Genomic DNA, 21,061 nt, shown 5'->3' with positions numbered 1-21,061 from the left:
ATAATATTCTAAAAATTTTTAATGTACATAATTTTTTGACAATGAGATTAATTATTTAAAGAAAATATAAAATATGCTGTAAACTTATTAATATTTTTATATTGCTGTTAATTACAATATGTGCAAAACTGAAATACATATGTATATATACATGTATATATACATATATATATATTAATAAGAATATTTGTCAGTCAGCTCTCCTATTTTTTAAAAAACTCCATCTTTATCTCGACTAAGAGCCAAACGCGATGTTATTGCGACAAATTAAGATTTAGAAACTTTTGGAAATTGAGGAATTTGAATCCTATGGTTGGGATCTCAGAAATTCCCCTTGTTCCTTCTCTTAACATCCCCTGTAAGAAAAAGACGAGAAAAATATTGGTCCGAAAGTCGGCTGAATCGGGAATCGAACCCGAGACCTTCCGCTTGCCGGGCGACTGCTCTTCCAACAGAGATATATATATATGTATACACTAGACAAAAAGATTATCGCAACACGCGATTAACAGAAAAATTTTGCGTATTAATTCAAATAAGAGTATTTCCGCGAAAAATGGTCGTATTAAAAAAAATTTTATTTTATTTTAGAGAGTGACGTCTCTAGCTTAAGAAACGTTCGTTCGATTTTGATTTTATCCTTTCCTACATTTTTCACTCCATTAAAAAGTAAGGTGTTATTTTTTCAAAAAATTACATATTTTGACGAAATTTACGGGGTAAAAAAAACTTTTTCGCAAATCTTATCCAAAGTTTCGTAAAATATGGACTTTTTCCTACAAATTAAAAAAAGCGAAGTTTGTACGATTTTTTTCGCACAGTTATTAGATATAAAAGTTACCCATACATTTTTTTATTTACCACCAACATTAGCGATGTCCGACGCGCACGAAGAGTGCACGACAAATTGCAAATGAAGATCTTCCTTACAGAATCAGTGATCATACAATTAAAAGACGTTTATCTGAACGTGGTTTAAGACAGCGAGTTCTATAATGGATCGTACATTTTTCCATACATCAAAAAAGGAAAAAATCGTACGAACTTTGATTTTTGTTTAATTTGCAGAAAAGTCCATATTTTACGAAAATTTGAAATAAAATTTGCGAGAAAAATTTATATTACCCTGTAAAGTTCGTCAAATTTTATCATTAAAAAAAACACCTTACTTTTAAAAGGGTGGAATGAGGAAGAGAGAATAAAATCAAAATTAAACAAAAGTTTTTTAAAATATTATAAAAACTTGACCCTTTGAAACAATAAAAAATTTTTTCAAATACAATAATTTTTCGCAGAGGTACCATATAATATTTTGATAATTAAGATAATTTCCCAATTAATAATTTTAATACTTTTTGTTTTCATCATTTTTTATATACAAAAATCATTTTAAAAACATCTAACCTATCTTTACTTTCTTTATTTATTTTTTATCCAGAGTATTTTACGAATCTAAAATAGATGTCACTTTTCTCCAACATGATAATATTTCTAAAACTATTATTAAGTAGCAGATTAATTTTTATCGCTGCGACAGCTTCCACACGCAATGAATCTGTATGTTATCAAAAATCAAATAATGTAATACCAATGCATTACAATATCAAGCTTATAACATATCTTGAAGAAAATATTTTTTTTGGGGAATACAATATCAGCATAAACATTCTTAACAAAACGCAAAGCATATATTTACATTCAGAAAAAGTATGTTTTGAAGATATAGTTTTAATTACAAATTTTGGAAGATATCATGAGAATGATAAAGATATCGTTTATGAATGGACATATAATACTGAAGACGACACAATTTATATGTACTTTATGGATGAGTTATCACCAGGAAATTACATCTTAAATATAAAATATTTTAGTATTGCTGATGAAGTCTTTAGAATTTTTGACGTGAAAGAAAAAACTGCGTAAGTAAATAATAAATTCAGAAAGAAATATTTTTATCGGCTCTCAATATTAAGAATATAAATATGATGTTTATTAAATTGGCCAACAGAGCCATAGCACAAAAAATAAATTTTTCGGAACTGTATCTCTTGGTTTGAGATCACTAAGTTCCATATATAAATTAATCTCGAAACTTACATAGAATCGAAAGGGTCTGAATAGCTTAGTTGGTAAGAGCAGTCGCCCGGAAAGTGAAAGACGCGGGTTCGATTCTCGCTTCAGCGACTTTTCGGACCTATATTTTTCGCGCCCATTTCTTTATATGTAAGTTTCGAGATTAATTTCTATATGAAATATAGTGATCTCAAACCAGGAGATACAGTTTGAAATAATTAATTTTTCGTGCTTTGGCTCTGTTGACCGATTTAAAAAACATCATATTTATATTATAAATAATAAATGTTTATTAATAAAAAAAGAGTACAATATGCAATTACATAAAACATTGAAATTAATATATTATTCATGTATTAAATGTCCAAAAGTTATTATATATCGCGGAATTTAAATCTAAAAGGGAATAACAATCTTTATATTTATTATTATAATAATATATTATAAAGTTATAAAATATCATATGTGTTGACGCGTATAGCATTTATACATTTCCTAATTCCCAATATTTTTATGCTTGTCAAAAATGTTTCATTAATTTATGTTTTTTAAAATGTAGTTGGGTAGGTGCTCTGCATTTCCAGATAATAGGCGCCCTACCATTTTTTTCAAACGGTACCTGTTTGCATCTACATGATTTATGGATAGAAGCAATCTTTAACATTTCTATAAAATGTGATTTTTGTACGACATTGTCAAATATGCCATTGCGAAGTACGGAATTAGATGACAACGATATGATATGGAGTCACTACGTTACCACACCTGCAATGTGGACTGAATACGCAACAATAATTGTGTCTAATTACCTTATTCCTTATGATTTTAAAACTCGCTACATTAAAATGTGGTGCAGACTTGAAGGACTTCACATGGAATTTGCAAAAAATGTAGCTGAAAATATCACGTTGTATTTTACAAATCAGAGGAGATTTTCAAATATTTCGATGGTGACTCATGTTGCAATTCCAAATTTCCATGACAAAGACACAACAGTTTTGGGTCTTGTTATTTATAGGTAAGTATAAATGTTTAAAAATTGCATTAAAAATAAAATTATATTAGTATGTTTAATTATAAAATTAAAAAATGGATATTTATTTCGTTTCTGTAAACGTTCAATTATAAGAACTTGCGAAAACGAACAATTTTAGTCGAATTAAGTTTATTTATATTATTTAAAACTTAAAGTTCACCATTTCAGTACATACATAAAGGGGAAAGTATGTATAATCTCTAAAAACTCACCTTTAAAAAAAGGTAAAAAAAGGCGACCAGTTAAGGGCACGCCATTAACAAAAATTATCCATTGCAAACCCATGTAGAATCCTATCCTATTGCAAACCCATGTAGAATCCTATAAAAAATTAATCATTGCAAACCCATGTAGAATCCTAGGCAAAATTAACCATTGCAAACTCATGTAGAATTGTATTAAAAATGATCCATTGCAAACTTATGTAGAATCCTACATTGCAAACCCATGTACAATAGAATTGTATGAAAAATTATCGATTATAAATTCATGTACAATCGTAACAAAAGTAATGAAATAAAAAAAAAATTGCGCCAAGTGAAAGTAGAAACTTGTACCAGTGGAAAATTAAAGTTGCAGACATATATAGAGTCGTATAATGAATCAGTAAAAATTTAAATTTGCAAATGTAGAATCGTACCATAAAAAAACTTATCTTTTAAAAAAAAAGATAAACAAGATGCCAAGTCCATGCGCCATGTAAAAAAGAAATAAAAAAATTTTAGTTAAAAAAACTGGGCGCGCTGCTAAGTTTCAAAATTACAATGCACCTTAAAGTAACATTAATTAATTTAAACACAAAACATATTTTAACTGTAATGAGTTTAAAAGTAACAATTTAATTTTAATATTGTTAGAATATTATTTAGCAGCGCTCCCAGTTTTTTTAACTAAAATTTTTTTATTTCTTTTTTACATGGCGCATGGACTTGGCATCTTGTTTATCTTTTTTTTTAAAAGATAAGTTTTTTTATGGTACGATTCTACATTTGCAAATTTAAATTTTTACTGATTCATTATACGACTCTATATATGTCTGCAACTTTAATTTTCCACTGGTACAAGTTTCTACTTTCACTTGGCGCAATTTTTTTTTTATTTCATTACTTTTGTTACGATTGTACATGAATTTATAATCGATAATTTTTCATACAATTCTATTGTACATGGGTTTGCAATGTAGGATTCTACATAAGTTTGCAATGGATCATTTTTAATACAATTCTACATGAGTTTGCAATGGTTAATTTTGCCTAGGATTCTACATGGGTTTGCAATGATTAATTTTTTATAGGATTCTACATGGGTTTGCAATAGGATAGGATTCTACATGGGTTTGCAATGGATAATTTTTGTTAATGGCGTGCCCTTAACTGGTCGCCTTTTTTTACCTTTTTTTAAAGGTGAGTTTTTAGAGATTATATCATTCATTTTTGTATATTTTTATGACCGGAATAGAACAATTATTAAACATGTTTATCTAAACTTCTTTGCTTAAAATGATGTGTACAATCATATCCTAGAATCCTGATCATTCCTCCTAAAGCACCCTATTTATATAAATTTACCCATATGTGTGTGTGTGTGTGTGTGTACTAATGTCGAGCATTTTTTATACATTTTCTATTAAATTTAGATAAAAGTTGCAGGATTTCGAAAAAGAAAAAGTTGACACAGACTTTTTCCTAAACGGCGATTTTCAAGGTTATTTAAAGGTCACTTATATTTTCAAAATAGAATTACCTTAATTTTTCTCATATAAATCGATTCCTCGCAATATTTACTATAAAAAGTTGTAAAGGTATAATTTTTACATAATCTTACATAAACTTCGAAATATTACAAATATTTTATTCTATGAAATATTTCAGTTTATGTAAAATTATGTTAACTATCTTTTAAATTATTCACTTTTAGCCATCTTACCCTTACAACCTTTTATAGTGAATATTGCAACAAATTGGTTTATATATATAATATATATATAACATCAGTTATTATTAATTGATGTTTACATTTATTTTTAGACTTACTAGAGCTCTAATGCTCCACATTTTTTGCAAAAACTGTTTATTCTACAGATTTCAAATATGCTTTTAAATGATGATTGAATATTTCCTTTTTTTAATTATTTTTATTATTATTTTTCAATCTCAATCAACTTTTATAACTTTATGCCAGCACGATACAAATACATGTGTCTTTATTTTTTTTATTATTTTCATTATTATTTTTCAATCTCAATCAACTTCTATAACCTTATGCCAGCAGGATATAAATACATGTATGTCTTTATTATTGTATCAACTCTTGTCTTTTCCATGTAACCATGTCTTCATAGTTTGAATTATCCCTTCATCTTCTCAATCATTCGCAGAGATTTAATTAATTAAATACACTTCACACGAAATAAAGTTTGCTGGAAGATATACAGCAAACGATAACTGTAAAAACATGATTACGTGGAAAGAACAAGAGTTGGTACAGTAAAGGCAAGTAAGTAAGTACATGTAATGTATCGTATTGGCATAACGCTATATCCGCGGAGCAGATAATGTGGCTGTAGAGGTAGTCTGCAGTGCAGCTAATGTGGACGTAGATGTTGATTGAGATAATTGTCTAATATAAAATAGAATTTAAAAATTTAGTTTAAAAAGCTGTTGCATATATAAATAAAGTTTATTTTTTCTAAATTTGGAATATGTTTAATTAATTAATTTTTTAAGTTTATGTTTAATAAATTTTTTAAGTCTGTATTCAATAATTTTATTCATTTGATAAATACATGTATGTCTTTATTTTGATATGTTTAATATAATTAGAAATTCATTATTAATTAGATATGTAAACTATAAATTCATATATAATATTTGAAAATATATGTGAATATTTAAATTTTTATCTTCTCCTTCCTCTCCTTCAATCTCTTTAATATCAATATGTGTATGTGTGTACACGCGCGCACATTTGTACGTATTTATTTAATTATTGGATAGTTGAGAGTACTTAATTGATAAAAAATTATGACAATAATAATCCTTGTTTTTTTTTCTTATTATTTACTCAGATTTTTTTGTCTATCTTATAAGATAAACACTTTAGAGATTGAATATTTCAAGTAAACTAATTGTAAGTAAATTTCACATTAATGCATATAGATGTTTAATCATGAATGTACTGAATAAGTACACAAGACGAACAGTGAGTGAGTGAGTGAGAATGAGAGAGTGTGTGTGTGTGTGCGTGTGTGTGTGAGAAAGAGAGAGAGAGAGAGAGAGAGAGAGAGAGAGAGAGAGAGAGAGAGAGAGAGTTAGCCAACATAACCCCGCACGCTGCCGATCATGAATGTACTAAATAAGTACACAAGACGAACAGTGAGTGAGTGAGTGAGAATGAGAGAGTGTGTGTGTGTGTGCGTGTGGTGTGAGAAAGAGAGAGAGAGAGAGAGAGAGAGAGAGAGAGAGAGAGAGAGAGAGAGAGAGAGAGAGAGAGAGAGAGAGAGAGAGAGAGAGAGAGAGAGAGAGAGAGAGAGAGAGAGAGAGAGAGAGAGAGAGAGTTAGCCAACATAACCCCGCACGCTGCCGATATGGCGGAGCGCCACTATCGCCATCTGTTGTAAAACGTGCGAGATGGACAAAATTACCACTACATGCATCTTGCATGTGTTGTGTACGTGTGATATATGTGTGCGCATGTGTTGTATACGTGTGAATACGTGTAGCACGATACTACTATGTATGCGTGGTCGATGATGATAATGATGATGATAATGATGATAATGATGATGATAATGATGACGGGGACGTTTCTTAATAGAAATTTTTCATATTTCGACTTTGCATTTATATATCTCTGCTTACAAATCACGTAGAGCAGAAATAAAGACACTTTTATTATATAATTCGAACTCAATCTATCGATTAAGTCTAGTATAAACTCGATTGCTTCAGCCATTATTGAGGATTCGAAATATTATAAAGACTCAAATGTCCGACTCGCGTTAAGATACACGGTGTCTCCGCTACGCCCTTAACTGGTCGCGAGACACTACCGTGTCTCTTGATGCTAAATCGTACCCCGTAAGATAGATGTTAAAACTGCACTGAAGTTAGAAAGGAAATGCCATTTTTTATTTATTTCAAGCTATTATTCTTTGTCAATGATACATATTAACAAAAGTGTAACGTTGTTTCTGTATGTTGTAAATTAAAAAATAAAAAAAAATATTATTTGGTACGATTTACAATACTGATTTTCTAAATTGTATACCCTAATTGAATGTGTAAATCGTACATCTAACAATAAAATTATAATATTGTAACAAAAATAAAGTTTTATTTTCTATAAAGTTCTCATTGTCAGTCTTAACAATTAAATATAACTTTCAGGGAAACAGATATCATCTACGATAAAAATTTATATCCTGTTGCTCGCAAATTCGAAGTAGCTCAATTAGTAGGACGTAAAGTGACACAACAACAGATGAATGACATGATGAACCATCCGTTAGAGTCGAATATTTGGATTGTAAAAGGTCTTATTAAATTGCTTGCAATGTATGCTGTCGAAAAGGTTATTCTAAATATTTTCAACGCTATCTCGCTCCCACCTTCTCGATATAATACTTATGCATTCATATTGCAAAATTGTCTTAAACCTTTTTTATAAAATCTGTACACATTCTTAGTGAATTGTTTTATAATATTTAACATTATATAAAATAAGCAAGAGTTTCTTAAAAAATACATTTTTCACATATTTACATACATATAATTATAATTTAATTTATTAAAAATTAAATACAAATAAAAAATAAAAATTTTTTATTTTTAAACACCACTTTATTAGGTATGTTTAAATGTTTAGGAAATCTAAAATAAAATAAATTTATTAAAATTAGTACATATGATATTTATTTAAATAAATTTGATAAAGAGATATTTTTTTTAAGTGTATTTTCTAAGATGAAAAAGTGGTCATTTTAACAATAAAAAACGTTAATAATATTAATATTAATATTTAATACAAGTATCTTAAGAACGGATATATTGATATATTAATTATTTTCTTTATAGACTTATCCAGATTATCAAATAATAAGATTATGTGTCGTTCAAAATCAACATTACTCTTTTAATTTGGATAGTGATTATAATATGTGGTCATCTACTTCACAAGTTAACAGATTATTGGAAATTCGTAATTCAATCAGAGGTAATATAATAAAATAATCCGCCTAAATTTTTAATTATTAATATTTTAAAATATGTGTAAGTTAGAAGGTAATTAATTTTATATCTGGATTTTATTAAATATTTATTTTATATAAAAGTACACGCACACACGCGCGCGCACGCACGCACAACACACGCTCGATCGCACGCACGCACACGCCCACGCACACGCACAACACACATATATACGTTATCCGTACTTATGCATATTTTAGTTAATATTCAAAGTATTTACACATATAAACAATGTATATAATTTGTAACTAGCAGCTACATATTCTTCTTCAAAAGCAATGTAGATTTTTTTATCAAAAATATATAAATTTTTCTCATTTTATATACAAAATTATTGAGGTAAGATTGACGAAAAATTAATATTTTATGAGATATTTACGTTTATGTAAAATAATGTGTTAAAGATATAAAATATCCAGAAAATATTCTCTCTATGATTATGTTATCCTTTCAACTTATTGTTTTGATAATATATATCGAGAAATTGACCTTTAAAAAAAATAAAGTAGATCCGTTAAAACTAAACCGATATTTCCAAATGACAACTTTGACAATCAACCATTAGAAATAAGTTAGTAGCCTTTACTTGTTTGTCTTCAGGAGAATTATCATACAACTTTTATCCAAAACGTTTCTTCCTAAAAAATAGATTGTTCAAGTAATTTTTGTGTGGATATTTTAGAATGAAATAATTTGTGTATGTGTGTGACTGTGTGTGTATGCGTGTGCGCGTGGATACGCACGAGTACATTTGTGTGTGTGTGTGCGTGCGTGCGTGTGTAAATAAACTGTTTTATTTTAAAATATCCACACAAGTGAACGATACTTTGTTCTAAAGGTTGATTGTCAAGATTATTTGAAGATCATGTTTTTTTTTAAATATTTAACTTTATTTTATTATAAATCGATTTCTCGCAATATTCATTACCAAAACAATAAGTAGTAAAGATAAGATAATATATATACAAAATGTCCGGAAATAATCGCACTAATGTAGATAAAGGGAATTAATTGAATGGTCCTTTAAAGTTTTGTTATTTTCGTAAGTATTAATGAGAAATTTACTTATAAAATAAAATGATAAACAGTGCGACACACACACACACACAGTAATAATAGAAGTTTTATAAAATGTCCCTTATTTTTTGGCTAATTTTTATATTATTTTCTAATGTTTTTTTTTAATATAACAATTCCGCTATTTTCCTAATTCTGCTACTAGATTTATTTATAATTTCATTATTTTTTCTATGAAAACGGTTTCTGGATAAAGAAAGAAGAATTGTTGTTTTATCGTTAACCCTTTTTTTATATACATATACATTGCTGTTTTATTTGATAATTACTGAAATATGGGGAGCCACCTCCGATTTTGATGACCTTGACATATGTTGTCCAGGTCACTGTCCTGAGTAAGTATCAAAAGATTTTAAACATTTGCTCATTGTTTATAAAAAGTTATTAACACAAAAGTTTGAAAAATATAGTTATTTTGACCATTAAAAGGCAAAAAGATACTTATAGTATAAATATAAGAAACGTTGTTTTAAATTCATTTATTTGGACGTAGGTTGGTTAGGATTAGTTTTTGAAGAGAGTCGGGTGTGCAGAAGAAAGGACAAAGTCCGGCGGAGCCAATCCTTCGCCCGGCAGAGCTCCTGGCTCCTTCAAGACACACGCATTTACTTTATTACGCGTCCAACCGTTATAGAAATTTATCACTAGTAACGTCAATTTATCACTTATTTCGAGTACTTAATCACTTATTTCGAGTACATAAATTACGGTATATCAGTGTTTTAAGTACTCGAAATAAGTGATTAATTGGCATTACTAGTAATAAATTTTCAAGAAGGGAAACTTAAAATACATTTAAATGTATATATGTCACAAATATTATTTTTATTTAGCAAACTTTTTTTGTTAATAACTTTTTTATGAAGAATGAGCGACGTTTAAAACCTTTTGATACTTACTCAAGACAGTGATCTTTACAACATATGTCAAGGTCATCGAAATCGAATGTGGCTTCCTATATTTCAATAATTACCTTTAATTTTTTTCCTTATTTGTTATTTTTTAAAATAATTTAGAAATTATTTTTACAGTTTTTATTTTTGTCTTTATTTCTTCATATTATCTATTATACGTATAATTTTTTTTCTTTTAATATTATTTTGTGCTACATTTGTTTTTTAATCTTATTTAACATGTTTTTAAATATCTACCACTTATATCTTCTTTCTATTACTTCTCTATCTTTATTTTCATCTGTCGTAAAACGATCTCCTTTATATTATTTTTCTTTTTTTTCGTTTTGTCTTCAATTTTTTACATATTTGTTTTATTTCTTCTTTTAATTATTTTATAACTCACTCAATACTTTGCTTAAATATAATCTGTATTAATGCTAATAATGTCTAAAAATTTAATAAAATTATTAAATTTTATTTAAAATTATGTATATATTCTTTATTATTATAACATAAATATAAGATATGTAAATATATATAATTAGAAGTGAAATTTTATATTTTTTATCGATTCCCGATTCTGCGACTTTCGGATCTATATTTTTCTCTCGCACTTTATTTCTTTAGGGGGAATAGGGGATACATGGAATTAAAAATCTCTTGTAGAGATTATTCCAATTTTATATCTTGGCCGTGTCCAAGTAAAAATTTGGTGCCTTGTGCACAGGTATTTAATTCTAACGAAAAAATTTAGTTTCGTTTAGAATAACGCACTGTCATCCGCGATTTGGCTCTTATTGCCTATCTTATATATGTTAAATTTATATTTATATATTACAGAGCCTAGTTAAACTCTTAATATATTTTTTATGTTTTTTTGTATTTATTAAAATTTTTTATAATATTAACATTATACAGATAATTTTAACATATTTGTAATGTTTTTTATTTATTTTAAATGTTGTGTAAATTTAGCAAATTACGCCGTCGTCACAGTATTGTTCATTTTTGGGATGAAATTGTTGCTGCTGCAGAAAACCAATCTATTGCTCGACTAATAACGAGATATTGGCATATAGAAACGCATTGTCCTATCGTTAAAATAATACGAAATTATAAAAATAATACGAACAATGTAAAAGTATCGATACAAAATTTGGACAAATTAAAAATTGACAGTCTTCCTGTAACTTTTACTACGAGTATGTCTCTTGAATTTTACGATTTTGATTATCATATGGTTAACGGGTCAGAAGATTTGATATTATCAATTCCATTTAAGGAGTATGATGATTGGATATTATTTAATATACAACAAATTGGTAAATATCGACTAAGGGACTTATTATATCTTATTTCTCGTCTTTATTTTACAAATCCATAATTGCCATATTCTCTCTTCCTCCCTCCCCTTCCTAATCGTACCGTCCTTCTTTTCACTCCACCCTATCTTCCTTATATCTTTAAATCTCTTCATCTCCTCGATCCTTTTCTCCCCTATTCTCTTTTTCTACTTTTTCCGCAATTTCTCTCTTTTTGCCTTTTCTTTTAGCCCCCATCTAACCTATCTCTTCACCGTCGTCACACCCACATTTATCCCAATTGCACATCTCCTCAGCATTTACCTTTTCTCCAAAAATTCTTTTTTGTCCACCACTTCCTACATCTCTACAATAAATATCTCTTTTCCTCCTCCTTTCATCTCCTCCTCTTTCTCCATCTATCCTTTCTCCTTTTTCTCTACTTTCTCCTTCTTCTTCTTTTCCTCCTCCTTTTCAACTTCTTACTTTCTCCTGTTTCTCTCTCCTTTCTTCTCCAACGCTCTCTACCGCTCATTTCCATCCTTACAACAATACTTCTTGACCGTATTCATACCTTCTCTTTTATTTTCCTTTTTAATAACTTCATGCTACTAATTCCTCCTTCATCATTTTCTGTACAACCTCATAATACGTTCTCCTTCCTCTCTTCTCTTTTTTTTCTCCAGTACTTCTTCCTTTTTCTCCTCCGTTCTCACCTCTTCTTCACTCATTTCTTCTCTCTCCACTACCGTCTCCTTACACCGTCCTCGCCTTCTCTGCACCTCTTAACCTTTTTATCTGCTCTTCTCCTTCTCACTATGACCACATATTACTTTACTCTCTTCACCTTTCATTTCTTCTTTTTTCTTAATCTTTCCTTCAATCACACTTCTCTCCTTTTCACCTTTCTTTCTTCTTTACACTCTTCTTCACCTTCCTTACTTCCGCTTTCTTTCTCTCCTGACCACAACTCTCCACCACGTCTACCAGTCTCTTCACCATAAAACTTAGTTCTCTCAGCTCCTCCGTACATACATAATTTATGACTTTCTTTCTTTCTATTTACTATCTCAATCCCATCTTTTATCATCTCTTCACAACTGCCAAACTACGTAACCGCATTATATATATTATATATATAACATTATATCTAAGATACATGTAATTTATAAGTAAGATATGCGCGTTTTCTAAATAAAATTATCAATATTAATGTTATATTTTTAAAAATATTTTATTCTTTTAATAGTTAAAATTATTAAAAAAATAATTATATTTATAAAATTAATAATAATAAGTGCAGGTAACATAAAATTTTTGTAACGTTACATGTTACAGAAATTATATTGATTAGCATTTAATAATTATTATTTATGCACAACTAGATTCAATTTTATTTGATGATATACAACAATATCTTGCACAGATTTATTTTTGCTACTTTGTCAAGTATTAAGATGACATTTGTATAATTAATTTTTTATATGTACTTGCATTTTATTTATATGTATTAAATTTTTGATAAGTTTTCAATTTATAGTTTATATAAAGAAAGTAAGAAACAAAAATTAAAATAAGTTTAAAAATAAGTATATTAACGATAAAATTATTTAAAACAATAAGAATTGTTAAAATTTATTTATTATTCCACAGGGTATTATCGCGTTAACTATGATGAAGAAAATTGGCAAAGAATTATAAATTATCTACACTCTTATTATTACTATGGAATTCATGTTCTTAATCGTGCCCAAATTATCGATGATGCATTTAATTTAATGATAGCAGGCCATCTTCGTTCCTATATATTCTGGAACATTACATCGTATTTGTATCAAGAAGAAAATTATATAGCATGGTATCCTTTCTTTAAAGCTCTGGAATATATGTGTAGTACTTTTCCAGTGTTGAAAGAAAAAATTGCAATTTTTACGGTAAATATTAACAAAAAGTGATGGCAAAAAGATTTGTTTTTTGGCCCATTTTATAGGATCAAATTTTGGGACCTCAAATTTCAAACTTTTTTTATGTCAAATATAATTTTTAGTAAAAAATGATAAACTATTACATTCACTTCTTCATATCTCCGGAACCGTGTCTATCCTCATCTTGATATTTTACTGGGATTAATATTTCATCTAATAGTACTATTTGCGATGAAAAAAAGTTTAAAATTCAAGGTCCCAAAAATTGGCGACATTTGCCATTACGCTTTTAATGAAAATATTATGTTTTAAATATTTGTATATACACTCATTGATCACAAATAATTTAAAAACTTAGAAAAATATATTTAGCAACGATAATATTTACATACTATTACGTAGTAAATAAATACGCAAACAAATTCAGTTTGAATAATCACTCACCCGAAGAACTGTCCGAAAAATATATGATATTCACTACTGCCTATATTATTGGTGTATAACATTTTTATTGGATATATGTATAGCAAGGTGCTTAAAATCTTTGTCAATAAATGGAATTATATTGGCTTTATATAAATATTACATGTTAGCCATTTAAAAAATATAAAACGTATATGTAGTTAGAAAAATTTAAATATATTTCTCAAAAAGATATAGTTTATACCTTATTTGTAAATAAAATATGATTGACAAATAGTTATAAAACTTTAATATTTATTAAATATTATAAACATTTCTCACAAATTAAATCATATTTTTGCGTAAACGTATAATACATATGTATATATTTGCACGTACGTATGTACATGAATAAATAGCATCTATAAGTGAATTTGTATGTATTTTTGTTTCATAGAAAAAGAAAATTTTAAGAATCTATTGGAAAATAATAGAAAAATATAATTATTATTAAAAACATTTATAATATGAACAAATAAATATATATTTAATAATTTTTAGAAAACAATAAGTGACATATTACACCATGTACTTAGTAATATCCAATATGAAGAATTTGATAATGAAGACGAACATAGAATGTGTTTACGACAAGAAGCTGCAAGATGGGCATGTCTTCTTAATGACATCACTTGTAAGAAGGAAGCCAACAGTCAATTAATACAACATTTTCAAGATTCTTCAAAACACGAGTAAATATTGTTATATATTTTCAGTCTTTCTTAATCAAATTCTCCTGTAGGTATCATCTAAAAGGTTCAAATAATTTGATCAAGAAATCCGTATGCTATTTTTTAACAAGAAAATTTGATTTTTTTATGTTATAGACTTTTGCCATGGTGGAAGGAATGGACATATTGTAATGCTTTGAAGATAAATTCTGGCAGATTATTTACAGAAGCAGTGTATTTTAGAGGATTTCAAGAATCTGACGCCAAATTTTTAGAATTCTTAGCTTGCAGTGAAGATACTAATACAATTAATCCCTTATTAACATATAAACCTTATACTAAAGAACAATATCAATATGTTCGTTACAGTTTCTTACATATTATTACGAAGCAAGCGAATAATCAAGCTATCTTGAAGAACATATTAAATGCTTTTTTTTTTTACGTAAAACCAAAGTAATATGACATACTTTTATAAATATTTTGTAAAAATGTATTGTGTTTTATATATACATTTTTTTCGTTTCTAGACATATTAATGTACCTGCAGCATTAATTATTATTATTAATAACGTATATTCCGTAAATCGAACTCAGGTAAAAATTTTACATGTTTATATATGTATACATAATGTGATAACAATGCAATGTTAATTATTATTATTTAATGTTTAAATAATTTTGATAATGTTATAATAACGGTGTTTATTAATAATGTTAAAAAATAATACATTTTAGGAAATAAGCAAATACGTTGAATGGATGAAAGACAATACAGTTATAATTTATGGAGTGAACGGAAGGGTAAATTTAATAAATATTATTATGGAAAGCGAAAGAAAAAAAATATCTCCTTTATTAAATTCTGAATATTAATTTTATATCTGTTTTGTTCATTATGTAAACATTATATTGATTTCATTATAAAAATCTTTGTTTGTATTTATTAAGATTTCATAAAGAAGAATTTTGACAAAATTAAAAGCAAGATAACAATTCGCAACAATCAAATTAAAAGACAGATAGAGTATTATGGTTGGTTTTTCTTTTAGTTGAATTAAAAAAATTGCATCTTTGCATGCAAGGATATACTTTATAGGACTATTTTTTTATATTGTACGTACCATTTCTTTTACTGCTTTAATTATTGTTTATTTAGATGTATTATTATGCAATGCCTTTGTATTTACAAATATTTATGACTACATGCATCAAATTTTTCATTTTTTTGCGAACTTGTTTGATATAGTTGAACATTGCTTATCTTCACAAGAAAGTAGCCACATAATGTTATTATAAATGTTATTGTTGGATATAAAATAAAAATATAAATGTATAAATATAAATAATATATATATATATATATATATATATATATATGTTTGTTAAATGATAAATGCACTATATATTTATTATGAATTACATATTGATTTATTTTTAATTTATTTACGTAAATATATCTAAGTATACGTTTACGCACACACTCACACACATACACACGTACTGTACATCCTGTACCTCCTGGGCTGTTCCTTAGGGTACATACACGCGAAAGTACTCACTCACAAAATCATAATTAATTACGATTGTTGGCGCACTAATCTGCACGAGATCACGTGCAGCTTTTTGCGCAACATTTTACATTCTCGGCATTAATAACACGCAACGCACACTTTATTATGTTGCAAATATATTAAATTACGTGATTAGATATTTATGTAAACATGTTACAACATAGTTCATAATTGATTTATATTTTGCGACATTTTATGGCATTGCTGATTTCATTCTAATATATAATGTTATTTGAATAATAGTTAATTAAGACGTGATCTTTGAAGATATATAATCAAAATTTAATTTTGCACGATAAATCTCAAAATAAAGAATTTGTGAAATAAATGTATTATTTATATATAATAATCAGATTATATTACGTTTATCATTGTATAGGCAAATAACTATCGGTATGATAATTCATATGTTATTTATCATAGAAAACTATTTAATTATGTGAAATAATCATTGCTGACTGTAATAATTAGATAGATTAATCGTATTTTGAAAAATACATAATGCGACACAGAGCGATTCGCGTTGATACTTCTTGCTCAAAACATCAAGATGGCGGCGTGCAATCGGCCACCTCGCGCACAGAAAACGCGCACAAAGCCACTTTGCCTGCACTTGTAATACAAAATAGTATGTGTATCACGTGCGGATTGACAATTGCTCACTTGTGTGAGGTTGTCTTTTCTTGTAGGTATCCTCTATAATGTTCAAATGATTTGATCAAGAGATCCATATACTAATTATTAATAAAAAAATTTTATTTTATTTTATTTCAGACTTTTGCCATGGTGGAAGGAATGGACATATTGTAAAGGTTTGATGATAAATACCAACAAAAAGACTTGGGAATTAGTGTATGCTACAGGATTTGAAAAATTTGACACTAAATTTTTAGAATACTTGGCTTGCAGTGAAGATACTGATATAATTAAAAACTATTTAACATATAAACTTTTTTCTAAATTAGAAAATCAATATCTTTTTAACAGTTTCTTACATATTATTACGAAGCATGCGAAGAATCAAAATATCCTGATGGACATATTAAATGACATTTTTTTAAACATAAGACCAAAGTAACGTGACATATTTTTATAAATATTTTGTAAAAATATATTGTGTTTTATATATAGATTTGTTTTTTCGTTTTTAGACATGTTGATGTAACTGCAGCATTAATTATTATTATTAATAACGTATATTCCGTAAATCTAACTGAGGTACAGATTTTACATATTTATATACGATGTATGTATACAAAATGTGATAATAATGCAATGTTAATAATTATTATTTAATGTTTAAATAATTTTGATAATGTTATAATAATGTTATTTATTAATAATGTTAAAAACTAATACATTTTAGGAAATAAAGGAATACGTTATAAGGTTCAAGTTCCACGCACACAATCTTATCAATTGAGGAAATAAAAGAAAAGGTAAAAATAAATATTATTATGGAAAGCGAAAGAAAAAGAAGTATTGTTCTATCTCTCTTATTAAATTCTGATTATTAATTTTATATTTGTTTTGTTTATTATATTATCAGTATATTGATTTTAATGTGTAAATTTTTTTTATATATATTAGGATTCCATAATTCTGAAGTCTGATAAAGTTGAAAGCAAGATATCGTTTCGCAACTATCAAATCGAAAGACAGAAGCAGTATTATAATAGGTTTTTCTACCAGCGGAATTAGAAAAATTGCAGCTTTATATGCAGGGATATACTTCATATAAATAATTTTTTTATATTGTATGCATTATTTATTTTACTGCTTTAATTATTATTCTTTATTTAGATATATTACTAAAATTAGAAAATGTATGTGTTTGTAAACAATTTATAATTTATGTAAAAAATAAAAATTCTTAAACTATTATAAACATATATTATTTGTAACATGATACAATTACACATATAGAATCAAAAAATAAAAATAATGAAATATAGTAATAAAGCAATTGTTGATATTATAATTAATTTATATTCGCAATTTAAAAAAAACTTAAATTTTATCAGACATTAAATTTGATTTTAAACCTAGTGAGAAATGATTGGTCGAATCGTCATCGATTCGACATTGATTCGACGAATTTGACATCGATTCAACAACGAGTCAGCATCGATTCGACCATCATTTCTCACTGGAAACATTATTAAAAAAGTAATTAATATTCGTAAAAATCTATATGATCAAAAAATTGTAAAAGAAACATTAATTTATGTCTAAATTAATGTTTCTTTTACAATTTTTCGATATATACCTGCTTCTCTTAGATATTTAGTTTTTGCGTATTTAAATCATGTCGATATATGATCTTGAAAGTTTTTATTTATATTCTTGTAACCCCTATTTATACTTCCAATAATGTATAATTGCGTTTTGACAAAAATTTATAATTATAATACAGTTTCGCGTCGATTATATTATCACAAGTTCAATAATCATTAAATGTAATAATTACAGCTAATTACGATACTAGACAACAAACAAGTAAATATTGTTACATATTTTTAACTTTTCTTAATCAAATTCTCTTGTAGGAATCATCTATAATGTTCAAATAATTTGATCAAGAAATCCATATGCTAATTTTGAATTAAAAAATTTAATTTTTTTTTATTTCAGACTTTTGCCATGGTGGAAGGAATGGACATATTGTAAAGGTTTGATGATAAAGTTCGCATAGAATTGGGAGTCAATGTATGCTATAGGATATAGAGATTTAGATTCTAAATTTTAAAAAAACTTGGCTTGCACTGAAGATACTGATATAATTTAATTTTATTTAAAATATAGCTCTATTTATGAACAAGAAAACCAATATCTTCTTAATCGTTTCTTACATATTATTACGACGCATGTGAAGGATTAAACTGTCTTGAACTACATATTAGAAGATTTTACGATCAGTAGACCAAAGTTATGCGACATATTATTGAAAATATTTTGTACAAAAGTTTATTATGTGTATTATATACATCTGTTTTATCGTTTTTAGTCATGTTATTATACTTGCAGCATTCATTGTTATTATTAACAACTTATATCCCGTAAATCTAATTCAAATAAAAAACTTCACATGTTTATATATGTATACAAAATGATAATGCAATATTAACAATTATTATATATTGTTTAAAATAATTGTATAAAGTTACAACCACGTTATTATACGTTAAATATATAATACATTTGAGCAAATAAAGGAATGCGTAAGGTTGATGGTTAATACACACATAGTTGCTGGATTGTTCATCACAGAATATTTATTAGTCAGGTATCACATGGAAAAGATAAATTTAATAAATATTATTATGGAAAGTAAAAAGTATATTGTTTTATCTTATTAATTTCTGAATATTAAATTTCTTGTTTATTATATAAACGGTATATTGATTTCATTGTGCAAAGCTTAGCTTATATATTAGGATTTCATAATGCAGAATTTTGACAAAATTAAAAGAAAGATATTAATTCGCAACAATCAAATCAACAGACAGTTACAATATTGTAAAAGTATTTGTTATAAGAAGTGGGAATAAAAAAGTGGCAGCTTTGCATGCGTGACGATCTTTATATGAATAATTGTTTTTATTGTATGTACTATTTTTTTACAGCTTTTAATTAGTTTTTATATAGATGAGTTACTATTCGATGCCTCTGTATTTATTAAACTATATGTTTGCGTGTCTTAAGTTTTTAAAATTTTTGCAAACTTGCTTGAAGTAGTTAATATATTATTACCTATATGTATATTATTACCTGTATAGTCACAAGAAAATAGCCATATAATATTACAATAAATTTTACTGTTATATATAATATAATAATATAATTGTGTAGATATATAAATAATATAAATAAATAAATATGCTTGTTAAATGATAAGTGCACCTAAATGTATTATCTATTTATTTTGAATTATATATTGCTTTGTTTTTGATTTTTTTTTACGTTAATTAATAAAATTATATGTTTAAGCGCGCACACATATATGCACGTGCGCACGCACGCTTGCACGCAAACACACACACACACACACACACACACACATATATATTTATATATGTGTATATATCGACCTCAGAAGTTTTGTTGTCTTAACGTATCATATTTATCGCACGATGGCACGTACAGAGAATCAGTCGGCCTTTCGTGGTCTTTCGAACCATATCGTGGTATACATAGTGATTGTAATAAAGTGTGTGTGAATATTACATCCCTTTAACATTGCGCATATTGCTTAAACATTAGTTTGCTGCAATTAATTTAAAGAAAAAATATAATTTCTTTAACGTAATTTTCCAATTAACATTCTGCTTCAAAATATTGGGTAAGTCAACATAATTCTAAAATATAAAAAATATATTTGTCTACAAATACAAAAAAAATTTTATCATACAGTTTAATCCAAAGATAATTTCAAATAAAGACGATATATTATAAAGTTTTTGAATCGTAATGTTGAAATAATCGCAGACTCACAAAAGTTTGATATCAAATGAATTATTTCTGAAATTTAAAAATACTTTAATATGTAAAATTATTTTGAAGTTGTACTGACATTGAGTAGAAAATAACTGTAACAAGAAAGAAGAATTGTCAATCAAATGTAGAAATTCATAATATTCTAGATTTGAAGTAGTCGTTAACACATTTATTTTGAAATGTTTAATCTGAAATATTTGAAAAATATCCTCTTATATACAGAATATCCTAGAAATAGTAAAACACCTGTTAATAGTAGATATTTAGAGTCGATTATTCCTCCTCGAAAATGCCGAA

General features: G+C 26.9%; 1 protein-coding gene and 1 long non-coding RNA gene across 2 annotated transcripts; both read left to right on the top strand.

The window, feature by feature from the left end:
- The first annotated feature begins 1,444 nt into the window (after window positions 1–1,444).
- LOC146720738 (uncharacterized) lies at window positions 1,445–15,900 on the top strand. The gene is made up of 8 exons (XM_085488078.1): window positions 1,445–1,922; window positions 2,636–3,094; window positions 11,310–11,656; window positions 13,289–13,569; window positions 14,524–14,714; window positions 14,850–15,149; window positions 15,224–15,290; window positions 15,432–15,900. The coding sequence occupies exons 1-8, from the start codon at window positions 1,462–1,464 to the stop codon at window positions 15,567–15,569; spliced, it is 2,244 nt and encodes a 747-aa protein (XP_085344204.1). The 5' UTR covers window positions 1,445–1,461; the 3' UTR covers window positions 15,570–15,900.
- Window positions 15,901–17,202: 1,302 nt separating this feature from the next.
- Window positions 17,203–17,671, top strand: LOC114944763 (uncharacterized). Its single transcript, XR_003822265.2, has 3 exons — window positions 17,203–17,341; window positions 17,419–17,485; window positions 17,634–17,671. It is a non-coding gene; the product is annotated as an uncharacterized LOC114944763 (long non-coding RNA).
- The last annotated feature ends 3,390 nt before the right edge of the window (window positions 17,672–21,061 follow it).

Source organism: Nylanderia fulva, unplaced genomic scaffold (genome assembly GCF_048542155.1).
Source record: "Nylanderia fulva isolate GAGA-0341 unplaced genomic scaffold, ASM4854215v1 Scaffold62, whole genome shotgun sequence".
In the NCBI taxonomy this organism is placed as follows: Eukaryota; Metazoa; Arthropoda; class Insecta; order Hymenoptera; family Formicidae; genus Nylanderia; species Nylanderia fulva.
This window is presented reverse-complemented; position numbering and strand designations above follow the sequence as displayed.

Excerpts from the sequence above, each read along its gene's own strand:
- LOC146720738 (XM_085488078.1), top strand. The coding sequence starts at position 1,462 with ATGTCACTTTTCTCCAACATGATAATATTTCTAAAACTATTATTAAGT. Across the intron at positions 11,657-13,288 it reads ATTTAATATACAACAAATTG|GGTATTATCGCGTTAACTAT; the intron begins GTAAATATCGAC and ends ATTATTCCACAG. Across the intron at positions 15,150-15,223 it reads TTTTTTTACGTAAAACCAAA|ACATATTAATGTACCTGCAG; the intron begins GTAATATGACAT and ends TTTCGTTTCTAG.